The sequence below is a fragment of the Chinchilla lanigera genome, unplaced genomic scaffold, assembly GCF_000276665.1.
Source record: "Chinchilla lanigera isolate Chin_1 unplaced genomic scaffold, ChiLan1.0 scaffold00180, whole genome shotgun sequence".
Lineage (NCBI taxonomy): Eukaryota > Metazoa > Chordata > Mammalia > Rodentia > Chinchillidae > Chinchilla > Chinchilla lanigera.
Genome location: NW_004955581.1, coordinates 1,167,558 through 1,187,048, shown reverse-complemented (window position 1 = coordinate 1,187,048; position 19,491 = coordinate 1,167,558). Strand labels below are relative to the sequence as shown.

General features: G+C 43.7%; 1 protein-coding gene across 4 annotated transcripts in view; it reads right to left on the bottom strand.

The window, feature by feature from the left end:
* The window catches only part of LOC106146332 (butyrophilin subfamily 3 member A3-like), a 24,866-nt gene extending 5,748 nt beyond the window's left edge, over nt 1–19,118 (bottom strand). For 2 of the 4 annotated variants that reach the window (XR_001232490.1, XM_013509763.1), the window contains exons 1-5: nt 18,941–19,118; nt 18,435–18,582; nt 12,850–13,197; nt 8,426–8,707; nt 5,549–5,665 (exon numbers count right to left, since the gene is read on the bottom strand). Coding sequence is in view for 3 of the 4 variants with exons in the window: in XM_013509763.1 (XP_013365217.1) it covers nt 5,549–5,665; nt 8,426–8,707; nt 12,850–13,197; nt 18,435–18,501 (814 nt within the window). In the remaining variant the exon portion in view is untranslated. Of the gene's footprint in view, nt 1–5,548; nt 5,666–8,425; nt 8,708–12,849; nt 13,198–18,434; nt 18,583–18,840 lie in introns of all 4 variants that reach the window. The other 2 variants (XM_013509764.1, XM_013509765.1) reach the window with 2 other exon arrangements.
* Nucleotides 19,119–19,491: the final 373 nt, after the last annotated feature.

The window sequence follows — 19,491 nt, the reverse complement described above, 5'->3', positions numbered from 1 at the left end:
TCATTTCAGAAGAAAATGTAGAATTTAAAGAACAAATTGACCTCATTGCACTGACTATAGTGAAAGAATCCCAGACCACATAACTACTGTTTGATACTGAATTGCGATTGCCTCTGACCCTGGGCTATGCTGGAAACAGGAGCATACTGACCTTCCCCCAGGGTCAAAGAGTTAGCCCAGAGTGTTTCCTGGGCAAAGACACCTTAACAATTTCATGAGCTCATGTTTTAGCTTCCTGATAGAAAGTGACCTATTTAAATATAAAATGCTAAACTAATACCATATTTCTTTGAGAGTGCATCTGAAGAGCAAACAGCAAGAGAAATTAGGAAATTACAGTTAACATAAGGCTGTAATAATAAAATAAAGATTTTGTTACTCTACATGTATAAGTCCATGATTTATAGCCATGTGATACTGGTAATTTACAATATATTAAAATTAGGTAGAAGTTCATGCAGGTTGAGTCTTTTTAATTTCCACAAGGTTGTTGGAAGACAATGTTCAGTCTGATGGTGCTTTATTTCAATTGGTGAATTTTTCTTTCATGAAACAAACTAGATGAATCCTACTTAGATATCATAGATCAATTTTAATTTTATGGGATCTAGATGTAGGTATAGAATTGTTAAGGTTTGTGTGTAGATGTTACCCCAAAGCCTCATGCAGTCATGGGAGCAGACTTCTAGGGTTTGTGATTGATTTTAGCACAATGCTGAAATTATGGGTGTGAGTGCTATACCGCCCTGGGGTATAGCCTACATATATTATAAGGCAAGAAAAGACACTTGCTTGAGCGCTCCTCCCCTTTTGCTCTTGTTGCTTCTGCTGTTTTCTGTTGCCATGAACTGTTGCCCTCTGCCATGTGCCAGTCTGCCTTGGAGCCAGCTGAAGTATGTACTGAAACCTCCACAAACTGTGTGAGCAAAATAAAACTTTTCTTCCTTAATTCTGGGTGTCAGGTACTTTGTTTTACCAATGAGAGAAAAGTAGCCAAGACAAGAACTGTCTCTTTTCTAGGACCACTTGCTGCACAATTATTACCAAGAATACAGAACCTTCTCTGAGTCACAGTGCTGAGATGTTTTACTGCTCAGTCCTGAGTGTAACCTTGTGTCATAAACACCAGCACCATGACCATGTTAGAAGTCAGATATATATTCCCCCAGGTTAATGTATTTTGAAAGATCACTGAAGTTACTAAGTGTCAAAGATGTCACTGAAACCCAGATCAGCACTGTCCCTCTGGAGCAGGTTGTCCTCCTATCTTGTATTTGTCTTCATATCTTGAAAATGAGGACAGATACCGCTCACGTTGCTCCACCTTGAGAGAAGCTAGTGACTGCCTGACTGAATGAACATGAAAGAGAACCACATACATCACAGAGGCTTTCTCTCTCTCTCTCTCTCAGACTGTTCTCATTAAATGGACTTCCCAGTACTTAATGTATATAATGATTAACAAACTCACTTTAAAACTTCAGAGGCCACCAACTAAAGAGTGCATAATTACAGCTGGATAGAGTTTTAGACCCATTTATTCATTTCATAAAATGTTCTACTCTAAGAAAAACTTTGCCTCATTCTCTCTTGTAATTTTTCCACTTACTAGGGATTCTGTTTCCCATTTTAGGAGAAGAGGACCTTTCTTAAAGTGATAGCCATAGAGTGACTGAAACTTGGAAGCCTGAGCAATTTTGTTTGAAACTGATCAAAGCTGCTTTCATGCTGATATGATGCTACATTTTCTAGCATCTGCTTAATTTTCCTGTTCAGTCCCCTGGCCCATGTGTGTCTCCTCTGATGGAACCAGAGCTCTGCCTGCTGCGGGCTGCTCCTGCCTTGTTCCTGCTGGTTTTCTCCTTTACCTTCAAACCCCTTTGTCGGTCTGAGCTCAGATCCATTCCCGCTGCCTCCCGACCTCTAGCGCAGCCCTCACTGTTTTCGCAAGGAGCCCTGTAATGACTCTGATCCACAGCACTTTTTATAACACTAGCTCTGAACTTACTTCAGAAGCATAGAATTCACATCTATCTTGAGATATCAGTTACATGGCTTGTTCTTTTCATCACAAATCAGACAACAGGCTGTCAATTACTTCATGAAGAAAAAGCCACTGGTCTTTGTCCAACATGATATGTAAACCCCTGACTCCCAGTCCTCATGTAGTTTTAATAATGTGGCTTTTTCCCCCCATATACACCTCACAGCTTTCCCCTTGCTATCAGCACAATTATTTTGTAAAACCTAGTAGGAAGATATTTTAATTGTCTCTATACACTGTTTCAGTTCAAAAAGAGACATTCAGTTACAGTGATTCCCTCACCTGTCTTGGGAGTTACATTCCAGAGACCCTCACGATAGATGAAAATCTTCAAAGTAGCAGCAATATATTATTTTGTTATTTATATATATATTTAAGGCTTTATAAACCCTTCCCACACTACTATAAACTTGTCCTACTCTCCTCTTAATCTTTCCTACACTATTATAAACACTTCGTATGTTTTTAAACATTTTCTACACTCTTAAACCTACATAATTTTAGCAACATCGTAGGGCTTGAAATAAATTCAAACTTTTAGGGAAGTTTCACAAAAACACAACACTACACAGCTACACTATGCACAATACTCAGACATCCATATGAAGTGGACAAGAGGAGATGCTGAATGTATGGGCACGGAGCAAACAGACCGATGCTGCAGTCACCGAGCCACCAGCGCCCAGGGTACGGAACGCAGTGCTGTGATTGGTTGCCTTCCATTCCATCAGCCAATAGTGTGCCGTGTACAATCTCATGTCAGCAAACTTGAGCAAGCAACAGTGTCGTATAGCATTTCCATTGTGTACGGTATGCTATTCATCCGCTGATGAAATACCTACTGTATTTTATTTTGAGTTAGTATCTTTTAATAGGTTTGAAGTAACATTTTTATATTTTTATATTGTTTTAAATTTTTGGCAAAAATAAGTAAAATTATAAATATCATATAAATACCTATATACCACAAAATCCTGCAATATAACAAAAACTCCACGATACAGATTAGATACGTTCTTTTTAAAAATCCATGATACAGTGAAGCTGCAATAAGTGAACCATGATATAGTTAGGGAGGATTATATGTGTGGTTTCGTTTATCTTACACCTGTAAAAGTGCATGAGGTGTGGACTGTTATTTGATTTTAAAGATTCAGACATTGCCTCTGAAGTATCACCATGCTCTTGTTTTACCAAAGTACAGGACACAAAGTTTCCTCCCTGTCCCACGATAAATGCATCCCCTCCCAGAATTTATCCGTTGTGACAAAAGGGACCTTTAAGCCCGAGACTTGACAGTACAGCATGGTGGACACAGAGATGGACTGCCGTTTTCTGAGCAAAGCAATTAGAGCTCAAAGTGAGAAATATATGGTGTGTATCATTGTGCTCATTGGAAATTTTGAATATTAATAGGGTCTCCTCGCTTTTTAAAATCTTGGCCGTGATCAACTCCACATATGAGAAAATAGGTGAGCAGTAAATATTAACCAATATGTTCTCCTCAGAACATTCAAAGAATTTTTCTAAAATAAGTTTGAGGAGGGCCTGGGATGTAGCTTCACGGCACAGCCTCTGCCTGTCAAGCACAAGGTTGTGAGTTTGATTTCTGGAACCACCAAAAGGCAGCCTCAACTGCAGAGTGAAATCTTGTCTCAAAAAAAAATTAAAAAGACAAAAAAAGATTACTTATAAAAGTAAGTTTGAGGATTCTCAGTTCTTCATCATGCATTTAGGAGTTAGCCTAGCACATGATGAGAGGATCTGGTGTATGAATAAGGTTATGAGTCAGACCAAAGGAAGAGTGTAGCTTAATCTACCTCAGCTCAGTGAAGGATGCATCTTGGATGGCCAAGTCCAGCCATCAGAATTTTAAACTTTGCATTAAAATGTAATCCCTATCTCCTAGTGTTTCCAGAATAACCAGGCAAATTTATGATCCTCACCTTAAAGTGTTTCAAACCTGTGCACTGTTCAGCAAGGCCAGGCTGCGTACTAATCTGAGCCTGATGCTTATTCAACCCCCAGGGTGGCAGGTGCGGGACAGCAGAATTAGGACCAATGGGGTTTCCCTGTCCTTGGCCCTCAGTCTTACTAAATAACTGATCTCTTTATGTATCTTGGCAACAAATGAAAGTAAGTGTCCTTAGAAGGACTACTTTTAAAGTACCTTAACTAAATGATAAACTAGTATATTTCCTAGATTATCTAATTCATATAATAAATGTTTTGACAAAAACCTTTGCACTAAATATTTGGCTAAGGCTGACCATTCTCCTAGCTGTATGTGCTTTAGCATCGGTTCGTAGAGTGGTCAGAACCCCACAAGGTCTTGGCAGGAAGCAACCTCATTAGATCTCTGCTTCGACCTCCCGAGACCCCCTCCTTCTGGAGAGTTTAGTGTCCACGTGTGCAGCCCGTGAGCCCCTCACCCTTCCGTCCAGGTCTGCTCACTCCTTTCACCTCCTGTGAAGACACTAAAGGTGGAGCAGGCAAAGGCTCCCACAGGGAACGGCAATGACCTTTGCTATATGAGAGCAAAATTGAGGTCATTTTCATCCTGTTCATGGTCTGCCACTGTCCTTCCTCATGTAGGCCACCTGATGGGGGCTCAATAGCCTGATCTCTCTTAGGACCTTCACGCCTCTCCATTCTCCTGAACTCAGGTGGTGTCTGGCTGGTGTCCATGGCAGCTACATAATGCAGCTCCTGGCCACAGCTGCTCACCTGGGCATAGCTCTCCCAGAGGAGCCAGCAAAGCCTGAGATCCCATTCAACGTGATGTCAACTCAAATAAAAACTAATTGCCAGTCTCACACCTGTAATCCCAGCATTTGGGAGGCTGAGACAGGAGGCTCCTTTAGAGTTCAAGGCCAGCCTAGACTACAAAGCGAGTTCAAGGCCAGCCTGAACTGCATAGTGAAACCTTGTCTCAAAAAAAAGAGGAAAAAAAAGATTAATTATAAAAATCGGAGATTTTGTGAAAATTGCCTGCCATTTGACACTTATTCCATAATTCATGCAAAGAACAGAATTTAATTTTCTCAATAAAGAAAAATATATAGCTCAGAACCACTCTTCCATTTAACTGATATTTGTATATAAGCCAGCCCTGAGCTGGACACTGAGCCGGCCACTAGTAGCAGCAGTAAAGGACACCTGGACCCCCACTGTCCTGGGCACTGAGCTCCATGACATGTGACAGTGAGGGACGCATGACTCTGGGGTCTGGAGGGCACTGGGAAACCTCCAGGACGAGGTCACCCAGGCCTGCAGGGGAAGCAGGGTCAGTCGAGAAAGAAACAAGAGAAGGGAGACCGGGAAGAGGGAAAACACTGAAAATCCCCAGTGAGATCCAAGAACGTGCAAATCCAGGGACTCTTCCTCCTCAGGGTCCTCCACTGACTTTTAAATGAAAAATATGTTCTAAGATCTTGACTTACATGTAACTATGGTCCCTCGATCCCTCCATGGATGAATCAACCTACATTGTTCCCCCTTTACCTCGGGCTCTGCTAGATCTCAGGATGAGAACACCAGTGATCATCAAGGTGACGGCCAGAAGCACCAGAAGCACAGCCAGGGCCACCGTCCAGGCGCTGACCTGGGGGAACAAGGCCTCTGAAAGACAGGAAGCAGCTGCTGAGACCCAGCTGGACACCGGCTGACTTGGCTGCTGGGCTTGAGTCATCAGGTGGTTTCAACAGGGAGAAAGTGGGGCAGAGATTCTGAGCCTCAGCCACACTGTGAATTTCAGGAACTCAGGACCTGAGGGTCTCCTGTGCCCTTGCCTCACTGATGTGATCCTCCTGATACCCAGGAAGGCCCTAAATAATTTGGAAGCTATGGCAATACGTGGAATATAGAAGCTAGTGCAACAAATATTCATGCATCTACCATTCAGGCTGAATCCCACATTTATACATGGGACGTGCAGAAGTGTTCATGAATACAAGCGTACTGAGTGCAGGAGATTCTCTTCCCCTCACTCTTCAAGGGAACTTGCCCCGGGCCTCTCTGTCCAGTTCTTCCCACCTGTCCATAGCTGCGAGCCCAGCCTTATGTGAGGACTCAGGTGGGGACACGCTACAGTTAAAGCGGGGGTGTGGACTCGTGTCAGAGGATAAACAATGTAGATGTCAAGTCCACGCCTGAAGGGCAGCTCCAGCTCCCAGCAAGGTTCATCTGAAGGTGTGACTGTGCAAGACTTAAATTTGAAAAACTGACTGTCTATGATGATAGTTTCTATCTATATACTAATGTAACCTTAGAGGAGAAATAAGGACATTTTCATTCAACAATGATCTTCCATCCATAATTTTTAAAAAATGCTTACATATGAATAAACAAATCAGACAATTGCTGTGTGGTGGATTATCAACTGGTGGTCAACTTGTAACGCACACCTGAACTAAACCAGCACAATGCTAGATGCAGAAGGCCCTGAGGATTGGTGCCAACAAAATAAAAAGGAGAACCGAAGTACAAGTGCCGTTAGGGAGCTGTTGGTTCTCCTGGTGCTGTTGTTTCTCCTGGAGCAGCTTGTCATGCCGGCTTTCCTGATATGAACTCGGCTGTTCTCATTGTTGGAGGACCTCAGGACATCGTTCTCATTGAGAATGGCTGTGGTACTTTGGTGGGGAGCTTTGGTCCTAACTTGGAGTGTTACTTCCTGGTTCCAGTGCAAATCCCTCAGTCTGCTAACACAGATCCGTCAGCCCCCTGGTCTGGAATTTCTAGGTTCCACCAATGACTTTTAGGCCTTCCCAGTGCAAATCCGTGAAATAGACTTCCATCAGACATTGTCATGGGCTCTAGGTCTTCATCAGCTGGACTCATGCAGCACATTGTCATAGGATCCAGGGCCTCAGATGGATTCTTTCGGTGTTTAGTGTATGGACAGATTTCCTACATTCTTTTCTATATGATTCTTTGGGTGACTATTATAAAATAATAATATACATTATGTGTCCTGTATTGTTTTCTTTGAAAACCCTGACTACAACATGCTGTTTAATCACTTATTCATAATTGGTTCAAATTATATAAATATGAAGATGCATTCTTTATTTACATTGTGCTGGACCATACAGGTTTCAGGGGTCTTCTGGCACTAGGATTCATGATCATTATGTTTCTTAGCTCCAACTGTTCATTCTCTCCAAAATATTTGGCAATCTTCTATTGGTACAAAAGTCTAACTACACAATCAAGGCTACTATATCACCTCAATTTTTATTTTTCTAACGTTCTCATTAGAAACTTCCTCCTCTGATACATAATTTTCTCTTTATAATTCCTACTTCAAAAGCTCTCTCTTTACCTACATTTAATGTGTGTAAGTTATGAAACTAAATCACAAAAAGGACATTTTTCTACTAATTCTTCCAGACATTAATTTCTATATCAGTTTGGCAATATATATTTGGTATTAATTTATTTACCTATAGTGGGGATATTTAAGAATTAGAATGCAATATCTGCAACAGTTTATACTCCACTTGGGGATACAAAAATATACAATTCAGAATAAACATGAACTTAGAGAGGAGCTTAGTGTGTGCTGAGCTGGCGCGGCTCCTGGAAAGGGCGCAGGTGTCAGGGACCAGCAGGAACTGCTCCTGTGAGGAGACAGAAGGAGCCCCGCAGTCAGCGCCATGGGCGTCGGTGCTGTGTGGGGCGGGAGATGGCGGAGAAGGAGAGAAAGGGGCAAAAGCTGAGGCTGGGGAGAGGACAAATGCACAGGGAGTGCGCAGCGAGTCCACAGGCTCCGCAGTTCCTCCGAGACTGAGGAGAGCAGTCACGGAAGCTGCAGGGAGCATCGGAGCCACACGGGACTCCTGGGAGCGGTCACTGCGGACGGAGCACAGCGCAGACTGCGGCGTGCAGCTCTTCTCCGCCCTCGGATGCCTGACGTGAGTCACTGCTCACGACGGTCTAACGACACAGACAGCGGGGTTATTGCTGTTTAACAGCGGTCTGGACAGACAGTGGCCCGTGCTTGCCCAGTGTCACAGGGCCAGCAGATGGCAACGCCAGGACTTCGGCTTGATGTGACACAAGGAAGAATATACTCATTATTATGCAGGGGTCTCCCTTGGTGAAAGTCATTTGACAAGTTTGGCATGAACTTCAACATATTCTTCAAAATACTGTTACACACAAATGTTTTCCTTATCTATGATATCATTTCTTATGAAATGAAATAGTGGTTTACTACATAAAAGAAAGAGCAAGACAGGCATATTTACCTGACTTTCCAAATAAGACTTGGAAATGGATGAGCTGGACCACTCTTCCAGTCTTTCCATCAGGGGTCACTGCGAGCCCACCTCCCTCCTCAGCACTGACATCGCAGGATGAGGGCTCTGAGGAACTCACCTGCCAGTGAGAGATGCACCTCCTTCTCCTCTCTGAGCACAGGGTTCTGGACTGCACAGGACACATCTGCTCTTGAGCTTTCCTCCACTGTGACGGAGCTTTCCACGTGGATCAGGCCGTCTCCTCGTACAGACATCTTCACAGAGTCAGGTGACAGAGATCGTCCTTGTGGGTCCCTCCACTGGAGCTCGGGGTCTGGGTACCACCCCGAGGACGAGCAGGTCAGCGTAAGGCTCCCTGTGTGCGCAGGCTGAATGTGGATGTTAGGAGTTGCACCTGAGGCTGGAGGAATCGGGGGGGGGTAAGTGATGCTTCTTTGTGAGTTTACAAACATGTCAGATGGGCCAGTCAGCTGGTGCTTACTAATGAACCTCTCTATGAATCTCAGGTCTACATTTGTGAAAACTGAATTACAGAAAAGCTGGACATAAAGTATTTCCCTGCACAATGGCTTAAATAAATCAAATTAACAGCAACACTGGGAAAAATATGCAATACCAAGCTGTTCCATATCTTTTATTTCCCTTTCCTCCTTTCGGTTGCGGGCTATATTTATCCTTCAATCTCATGACTCCTGAAGTGGATACTGAAACACTCTGCCCATCCAGTTGGAGCTGAGAGCTGCAGATCACACAGCATCCCGTGGTTTTCTGTGTAAAATATAGCTGATCCCACAGCATTCACTTAGCTCTTCTTGATCTGCAGCAGAACCCTCCACAGGAACTTGTGATGGGGACAGTCCTGTCCCCGTGGTCCAGTCCATCAGACACCAGCATTGTGTGTGTGTGAAGCACATACAACATGATTGTAGAAACTAAAAGCTGTTCCATTTCACTCCGTATCCATTCAGTTTCAATGTTCAGGGCAACAGACAGCTAAAACACCATATTGGGGGGCACATTTCAATGCACGTCCTATCTGTGCGCACGCCTGCAGCTAAGCACTGCATAGGCCCAGGGTACCTTGTACGTATGACTGCACTTAAGATGCCCATGCAAGCCACGTGCTGGACGTGCCCTGAGCACTCTTTGGCCAGGGACCACTAGGCGGAGGCACTGATCCACTCCCCCGGGGTTTCTCCCCTCTCCCCAGGGCTGGCTTGCGGTCCTCCACAAAGTGGACAGGACGGCTTCACTGAGGGGAGCTGGAGCTCAGAATGAAGGACGTGCAGACCTCACAGTGTCCACCCACTCTCCCACCCCAGGCTCTTTGCTTCTTGCTCTCACAGCAGCACTGGGTCAGGACGAAGCCCAGCATGCAGCAGGGCGGTGCACACAGCAGATGCCTCACCTGCTCCCATGCTGTGTCTGTCCACAGGACCGGTCTCGGGTAAGGAGGTGGGGAGAGGAAAATGCAGCCAGGAGCAAGAGGGGAAGCTGCAGCTCTGAGCTCTGGAGGAGAGCAGCCCTGCTGAGGGCAGCACAGGGACTCCTTGAAGGGAAACGGTGGAGGGGGCAGCGAGAGGCTCTGGGTCACTGCAGAGACTGCATCTCCAGAGGGAACAGATTCCTGACCTGGGCCTCACTTTGCTCCTCCAGGAGGATGGGGCAGACTAAAGAAATGAGGGCCAGCGGCCACACAGCTAGGAAAGCACAGCTCCTGAGAGGGTCCATGAGGTTCAGCTCTGAGCAATCAGCCCAGGGGTTCAGGTGTCCTCTGAGATGTGTTCATGATGAGGAAGGATGAAATTTGGATAATGTGCGACATAATTTTTTCTACTGTATCATAAGAGAAAATGCAAAAGAAAAATGAAATCTTTCACACAGCATTAAAAACAGACAATTTCCTGGAGAACATAGGAAGAAGACACCAGTGAATTTGGGAACCTGTCTTTCTATGCAAAAACATTTGGATCCTACAGAACTTATTTGTGATTTTTTATTATTTTAATTTTGAACCTCAGGGACAGTGTAAAAATTTACATCTGCAAACTTAGTTACAGGGGCACAAATTCCGAATATAGTTAAAGCTGGGATTGCAAGTAACTTGTTTTGTGAGTGATCCACAAGAGGATCAAACATTTCTAATAAACTTTACTTTGATAATCAAGGGATGTCTGGCAATAAGAGTGGTATTTGATGTTGGATGTCACATGACCACTGCTGAGCTAATGCACCACCCCCACTGCCCAGACTGTTTTACTCCATCTCCTGGGAGTGTGGGTGATCCTCTCCCAAAAGAAACAGGTTTTGGAAGAGATTTTGTCCGCAGAGGAGGAGGAAAAAGGGTGAAGGAATTGCACACTTCAAATGAGATTAGAAAGATGTGTCAAATGTGAGAAAATGCAAAATTTTCTTGCAAATCAACACCAGAATGAGGGTGTAACAGTATGAGCAATGAATCTATTGATAAACAGTGCCCTGTCACATTTCAGCACAATGCTGAAAAGGAGGCAAAAGCAAATGCCAGTGGACAGGATTCCTGTGAAAGCTGCATAAAGAAGAAAAGAATCCACGGAGTCAGTAGACAGCAGTGATTCCATTAGTGACAGTGAAAACTGTTCTACTCAGTGACCCTCCTCTCTCTTGTCTCCCTCACACCAGCCATGAAGGATTTCAAAGCTCATGGCAGGTAAATTTCTTCATTTTAAAAATATTTTGTATTTATTTACTACTTTAAATTTTGTTACAGAATTGAAATAACTTTTTATGAATATTTTTGGGTTGTGGAACAAATCATCCGGGCTTCCATTATTTCTTACACAGCATTTGTTTGATACACAAGTGCTCTGGATTACAAGAGTGCTTCTCGAACACATTATGCTTGCAAACCAAGGTTTCACAGGATCTCACTGCTCAGGGAACATGAGAAAACCAACTGAACCTCCTGGACAGGCTGAGATTTCTCTGGCTCCATAAAGCGAGTAGGGTTAAAGCACATGATATCTGGTAGATGTAAGCAGTGGAAATTAGGAAGCTTGACACTGGCTTCATCTTCATTTAAAATTCTGTTGTGTGTGATGTGCATAGGATAAACACACACCACCTCTGCCTTATTCCATTCTGGAACCCAGGGAGGTGATGCCTCTGAAAACCTCTCCTGTTGGACCCATGAGATCCAAACAGAGATCCCAGCAGGTGGTCAGGGAAACACTGCTGGTGTCAGAACAAACTCCAGGGCAGGCAAGACAGCTGGTGTCTAGCCAGGAGCTTCAGGATGGGAAGTGCACACTGCTCAGTATGCGGGAATAAAGTGGAGCTCAGGGTAAGCTGATTCCTGTGCAGTGTGGAATCGCTCTGTGCCAAAAGAGAAGTCTTGGGACAGGACAAGTTAAGCTGCTGCAGAGGAATGAAGGACTGGGCCAGGAGACACAAGGAGGAGCTGGCTTCAGATTCAAAGCCACTTATGAGGTTTTTATTTACATAAGTAAACGTTTACTGGACACAGTTGCACACATGCTAGAGAATAATTGCAGCGCCTCTAGGAATGGATGTTTTGGGGTCTCCCCAGGTGTCCCCACAGGAGAGTGAAGATCTCACCAGAAGGTGAGGCTGGGTGGGGGAGGAGCACAGTCAGGCTCAGCCAGCCCTGCAGGCCCCTGGGCAAGTGCATCAGGCAAGTGCTGCTCCTCTGCATGCAGAGGGCACGTGCAGGGCATGTGTGTTACCTTATAGAAGACGGGGGCCTCCTAATCCAGAGAGGGGCTGACCTGGGTCCCAGGGCCACAGAGATTGGAGAGAGGTAATGCAGTGCTTGATTGATTGTGTCAGCTTGAGAAGTTTAGAAGTTTAACTGAATCTGTTCAGACATTCTCCACCCTCGCTTGTACCTAGAATCTACCGTAAGGCAACCTGTAATTTGGAGAGCAGAAAGAGGAAATGAGGAAGGATGAAGTGACTTCTGAATCTCAGAGGAGCTGCAGTCTTCACATTCAGCTTGGATGTCATCTCATGGCTTCTTCTAGTGCAGACGCTTTGGCTTCTGTCCTGGATTCTTCAGTCTATAGGAGTAGACTCTGACCCTTCTGCAGAAATCTGAGTCCAGAGGGTGACAGAGGAAGAGCAGGCAGGAGCACATGTGATGGTAAAGAGCACAGCCAGGATGTAAGGAAGTGAGGTTGAGAAACCCGGCGTTTGAGAGTGGGCCGCCCAGTCCTTCCTGTCCCTGTGCGCCTCCTTCTGGCTCTAGCAAGTGAGAAGGAAATCCCTAGACTGACATGTGTTCTGAGACGCTTGGAGTGAGAACACACTGGATTCCATGATCTAACCTGCCCTTCAGCAACTATGTTCGCAAAGATAAATGATAGGAATCTATTTCTATTAAACAATAAATCATGCTACAAAGGCAAATTAGATGAATTTGAACTCTAACACCTGGCATTCAATTATGGTGTTTATAAAGACCCAGCCACACTTTTCCGTATGTACAATTGAGTCCTGGTTGAATTTAAAAAAGTATATCAATTCATTATTTTCAGTGCTTACCTGTGACATGCAGCTCAACCTGTGCTTGGCTGAGCTGTGTGTATCTTACAAAGACACAGCTGTACTCCCCTTCATCTTCAAGGTATATGGGATGGATTCTCAGGGCCACCTGGCCTTGGGTGATGTTCTCTCTTAGGAGCTCTGTCCTCCCTTGGTACTCGGGACTCTGTTGCTCCGTGTGGTCCCGAGAATCCCTGTACTCGTGCACCAGTACCGATTGGTGGTCTCGGTACCATCTGATCTCCATGTCCTGAGCATCCTCGGGTGGGCTGAGGTGGCAGGGAAGCACAGCCGCTTCTCCCACCCGGGCAGTGACTGGTGACCCTGGTCCCTTCACTTGGAACTGCCCTGGAGGTGATCAAGAAGAGGGCAGAGTCATTGTAGAAGGCATGGAGGGCACGGTAGTTGCTTTCTAAGAGCAGAGGAAAGACATCAGGTCATCTAACCTGATGAGCTTGGACAGTTGATGAGCAGAGCTAAAGTAGGAGGTGCAGGTTCACATTTAGCCTAGGAGATCACAGGGCTTTAAGCTAAATGTGAAGTAGTCATAGGACCTTAAGCTTACTTAATTTTTCCAGTTTGCCTAGGGTTGTAATTCAAATTCATATGAAGCTGTGTATTAAACCTTAACACCCTGAGTTTTTGAGACCATTATTATTTTCAGATGAAGAATTTGAATCAGTGAGTGTGGAGGACCACCTAGGTGACTCTTCTTGAAGGAGGAGCTTGTCTCCATTTTGGCTGAGGCTGACCCTATTTCCATGTATTGATGTGTACAGAGCTGGCTAGGGTTTTTCCTTACCCTTCAGCTGGGTTTAAGCAATGCATATTGGTCTAGCCAAGGTACTGATGGGAATCTCTGGAGATGGCAGGCGTGATTCCCCAGCCCCCTGTTGCTCCCTTGAGCAAGACAGGATGAGGGGGATGTGTGAGCCAATGCTCCACACTGTCGTGGTCTGCTGGGGTCCAGCCTTGGGATAGAGGCTATGACTTCCTGGGGCTTCAAAGATTACTCATCAGAGCTAAAGCACCAACCCCAAAACATTAGGTACTACTGCAATTGTGTCACGCAGATTACTCTTTCTGCAGATCCTTCTCTCTGCGTTTGCAGAGGTGATTTCAGGCCTCCTGCCTAGCCCAGCTCATGGCACTCACCTACTTCCCACAGTTCTCACAGTCACTCAGCCTCAAGCCACTCCTGTCTTCATGAATGAATAAAACCTGGGTTCAGGCTTGGGTCGAGGTCTTTGTTCCAAATGGCCATCATTTGGCTGGACTTAAGATCCTCGGCTCCCTGTAACTACAGATATGCCTTAGTGTCTTTACTCTCCCCATGGGTTGCACTGGAAGTAGTAGATTAAAATTAACTTGCTAGAATTCCAGTAACTGTTCATGGGATTTCAAATCTTGGGTTGTGATGAGGACTGGGAAGGGCTCTCAATAAGCGAGTGCTTTAATACCTTATCACATAATACATAATAATGGAACATAAAATGACTATTTCAAAATAGTTTCAAACATTTTATTGCTTTAAAGCATATATTACTCAGTGTCATATAATCATATAAGACAACTAAATGTGAAAACATTAAAACTAATGTTTTTCTAAGCAGAGAGTAGAACATTTTAGAAAGTTAACATCTGTGTCTCCATCAGAATGCTCAGACCTGTGAGCTATTACCTGGCCAACTCCATAACTGTGGATTCTACACCTTGGTTCAGCCACCGACAATTTGGACCTGATTCTTATAGCCACCACCACACCAAGGGAAAAGGATGGAGAGAGTCCTTACCCAAGAACTCAGACTGGATAAGACTCTGCAAAGATGCCTGCATCCTGGCAGAAAGAGGTCCTGAATCTGAGTTAACTCCAGCTTTGCAGTGGAGGGGTCGTATGTGTAACTGGGGTGTGAACATTCAGACTGGAATTGGGCAAAGAAGCTAGTTAGGAATCACATGTGCAATGGCATGTTGGAATATCTCATCTGTGTTCCCATCAGACATCTTGTTGGGTTAAGTTCCTTACATCTCTTGAGTTATTTGGTAACATGATATTATATTCTTTTATGGTTTCATGAGTGTATTACATGGATAAACTTCATATTTGTGCTTTCACTGGCTCTTATCCAGCAGGTGACTAGGTTCTGTCCCTTGTCTAGAGAATAGACAAGGCAGAAGAGTAACTGTAAGGACTATCATATAGAAATGTTCTAAGATTGAATCTGTGGATGCTGCTATAAATTGGAGCAGTTCTTGTGACAAAACTTCGGACAGAATCAAAACCACTTAAAGTAAATAACAGACATAATAAATACTAGAACTGCACAAACAAAGCTGAAAATTATTTATGGGGAGGCAACCTCCTACTAAAAAGCTCCACATAGCCACACATTCTCCTTACTTTTCTAGTAACATCTGCCCCCCAAAAAGTGGAGGAGTAGAAAGAGGGGGACATATACAATTTATATATATATATTTTTTTTTTTTTTAAATAAATACCAATACAAGTAGGAAAATGGGGAATAGGGAAATAGAAGATCTCCTAACCCCTCTTCAGCTCCCCTAAGGTGGGGCAAAGGGTCACAAAAGGAGATGAAAACAGTTACCAGATAGGAGAAATCTGTGTGTACTTCTTAGAAGATATGAAAAGAGAAAATGAACCACAAGTTTACAGCAAATACACTCCATGTGCCCACAGTGAAGTGGAGGGAATAAGGAAAAGTGGACGGGCTAACCATTACAGTGCAAAATTTGAATGACAGTTTCAACAAGGGTATGGAATCCTCAACAAGAAGTCAGAAAGCAAGATCTGAAAAAAAAAAAAAAAAGCATAATATTCACCCATTCCAGAAATGACCAGTGTGAAGACAGAGTATCTGATATGGAGGACAAAATAGTCAATTACAATAAAAAGCCCAAAAATCCACAAAGAAAATGAGAGCACAAGAGAAGCCTATTCAGCAAGTACCAGATGACAACATGAAAATAATCTAAGGCTAATTGGAGTTACAGAAAATCTAGAAGATTGCACACATGTATTTACCAACACACATATAAATTATGGAAGAAAATTTACCAAATATAAGAACAGATTTAAGATTCAAGTAAGTGATGCTTATAGAACTCCAAACAATTATGATGAAAGGTAAAGTTTACCAGGGCAAATCTTCATTAAATTCACAGATGTCATTCAGAAAAACACAATTTTAAAGGAAGCCAGATGAAAACAAAAAAAGTTACATATAAAGATAACCCAATTAGGATCACAGTACACTGCAAAACCTGCAGACTAGAGGAGCTTGGAGAGAAGTATTTCAAGCCTTAAAAGCAAATAACTTCAAACTCAGATTAACTTCTCCAGCAAATCTCTAGTTCAAAATAGATTGAAAACTATGGCATTTCATGAAAAAGACAGCTCAGAAGACATAAGAGCGCTAAAGCACTCTAGAGAAAACACTATTCCTGACAGAAACCACAGATCGGACATACCTAAAACACAGAAGGAACTAGAGAGGTCATCACAAAACAGCAGGAAAGTAAAACAAATGATATACCAACCGACAAAGGTAGTAAATACCAACAATGGTAGCAAACAACCAGCACAGCTTAGTAAAACCCTCAGAATGAATGATCTCAACTCTCCAATCAAAAGACACAAAACTGGCAGACTAGATCAAAATACAAAATCCAACAATGTCTTGTATTCACGAATCTTACCTCATCCAAAGATATATCATACACTAATAATTAAAGGATGGAAAACAACATTCCATGTAGCAGGACCTGGAAAACAAGCAAGGGCATCAATTCTGATATTAGACATGCAATATATCAAGTTAAAATGGATTAGAAGAGACAAAGAAGATTACTACATGTGAGTTAATGGAACAGTTCAACAAGGAAAGATAACACTGATCAGCACATATGCACAGAATGCTGAAGAATCTACCTTCACTAAGCAAAAACTGCTGAAGTTCAAGACCAAATAAACATTAACACAATCATGGTAAAGGATTTTAACACCCTACATGCACAAAGAAAGATTAAATAAGAAAATCAGTAAAAATATTTCAGTGCTGAAACACATCCTCCAATATATGTATTCAATAGATACATACAGAGCATCCCACTCCTCTACAACAGAGTATATATTCTCTTCAGGAGTACATGATTCTTCTTCCAAAATAGATCACACACTGGTCCAGAAAGCCTGCTTTAGTACATATAAAAGAATTGAAATCCCCCATGCATACTATCCAACCACTGTGCAATGAAAACAGAATTCAATGACAGAAGAAATTTTGGGAAGAGGGAAAAAATTAATGAAAGAAGGAAGGCAAAATATAAATATATATATGAATAGCTACGATAACTGTGTTGCTGATGTCTGATGGTGTATTGAAATGAACAGTTAACACTTACAATATTTTATGTTCTGATTGATTTTCCATGATTTTGTCTGGTGGTCTGAGCAGCTGATTGGAAGGTAACAATATGCACTGGAATTACAACGGTGAACTCCTATCTTGTCTAGTGAAACTCTGTATTATCTCTAATATTTTATTGAAGAATTATTTTCTTATTCTCTTTAATGGTTTGACCAATCTTTCATTCTTACATCTGGTAATCTGAGCAATGTAGTTGAGGATAGCGATATGTAATGTAACGACCACTGTTGATTCATATTATTTTGTGTTTTAGACCCTGTATCACTTTGAATGTTCTTGCTTTGATTTGTTTATGTTTATGATACTGGTATGCTGCTATTGTTCTATTTTTTTGTTTGTTTGTTTCTCATTCACTACTCTCTCTAAAATTAAAAGAACATTAACAACGTACTTCTAAACAACCTATAAATCACAGACAAAATAAAAAAAAGTTTAAGAAACTGTAGAAGTGAATGATAATAATATTCAACTCAGCGAGTCCTCTGCAACAATGTGAAAAGAGGAAAATTCCTCACAGTTAATGCTCATATTAGAAAAGAAAGCAGGTCCAGGTAAACAGCCTCATGAGAAACCTCAAGATACTTGAGGAACAACAGCAAGCCAACCTCAAACTACTCGGCCCTAGGCACAGGTCTACTCTGGGTGCCAGCAGGGTCAGCGCATGACCTTAGGGAGATGCATGCAGTGTCCAGAGTCAACTTCAGACAAGGTTTTCAGAACAGAATTCAAATGGAAAAATATGGAAATAGGGCTGTGCAATTGGGCAGGGAAGGAGAGAAAGGAGAGAATAAAGGTGTGTTGTGTACATGGACTGATCATCCAGGAGGTTTGTGGTTATAATGTACTGCACCCATGGGAAAATAAAATATAAATTTAAAATATACAAAAAGAAAAGGTGAGGTGCAAAACTGAAAATTACTTTAAAAAAGATTATTTAAACATGTTAATTTGTACTGTATTAATAAAAAACAAGTGTGAGGCACTGCAGCATTCCGTCCTGAAAAGTGAGGAGACAGGGAGGGAAGGAGGGCGGAGAGGGCGCCCGGCGGAGGCCCAGACCTCGGGGGCAGCGCAGGCTGAGGCCTCTGTGCACGGGGAGCGCAGCGGGGTCCAGCCCGCCCGCTCCTCCTCACTCACCTGCGCCTGGCCAGGGCAGCAGGAGCCAGAGCAGGAGGGGCCTGAAGCTCGGGGCCCGGCGCTGCATCCCGGCGGCTCAGGGTGAGGTCGGGCCCTGTCCTCGCTCCGTCACAGCCATGGTCCAGGCCGGTCCCCTGTGGTCACTCTCCTGCAGGACAAGGGGAAACTTAGTCCTGGACAGAACACATAGGTGCAGGGGCTTGGAGGAGGAGTCAGTGTGCTCTTACTCCATCTTTTCTAAACTCAAAATAAAAAAATAAACAATGCCACTTGGAAAAAGCCACAGGGTCCAGCAATTCTATTAACAAATACAGGTAGGAAGCTGCTTTCTTCCCTCATGGCCTCAGGAACCCAGAGTAAATGCTGGCAGTCTGGACCCCTCTGCCCTCCCCTGATCCCCACATACTCATGCTTCTCTGCACCAAGTGCTGTGGTCCCAGGTCTCTCCGACGAGGAGTCACCACACAGGGACGCGTGGGCGGAAGCGCAGCAGAAGAGTTACTCACATTCCGGAGGGGCAGCTGCCAGCAGGGCCCCCAGGGAGCCGCCCAGGGCAGGAGACGGCCGCTGAGCTCAGAAGCAGCCTGTGCCCGTGAGGAGGCGGTCGGCTCCGTCTCACCCTGCGGACGGGCTCCTCTGAGCGAGGTCCTGGGCTCTGGGCACAGGTCCGTCCTCGCTGTGCGGTGGCGGGTGCCAGGCACACAGGGCAGGTCTGAGGGGGCCTGATAAGGACGGTGCTCGGGCGTGGACTTAATCAGCTCTTCAAGAGCTGCAACGGACCAGCCTCTTGCCTGAGCCAGAAAATAAAGAAAATGGAGCCCTTTTTCTTTGAAAGAAGCTGTAATATTATTAGTACCTTGATGTCTTAATATCGGCTATGTGCCCATTTTTTGGTATATGTAGGTGATGTACATAGTGGAAGAAATTATACAGAATAAGAATGAAGTTACTTTAAGTGGTGAAAATAATATTTTCTCATGGGCATGAGAAGGAGGAAAATGAATCCTAATACAATTAGTCTTTGTACATTTGCTGCAGCAATGTTTTTAACTTTTAT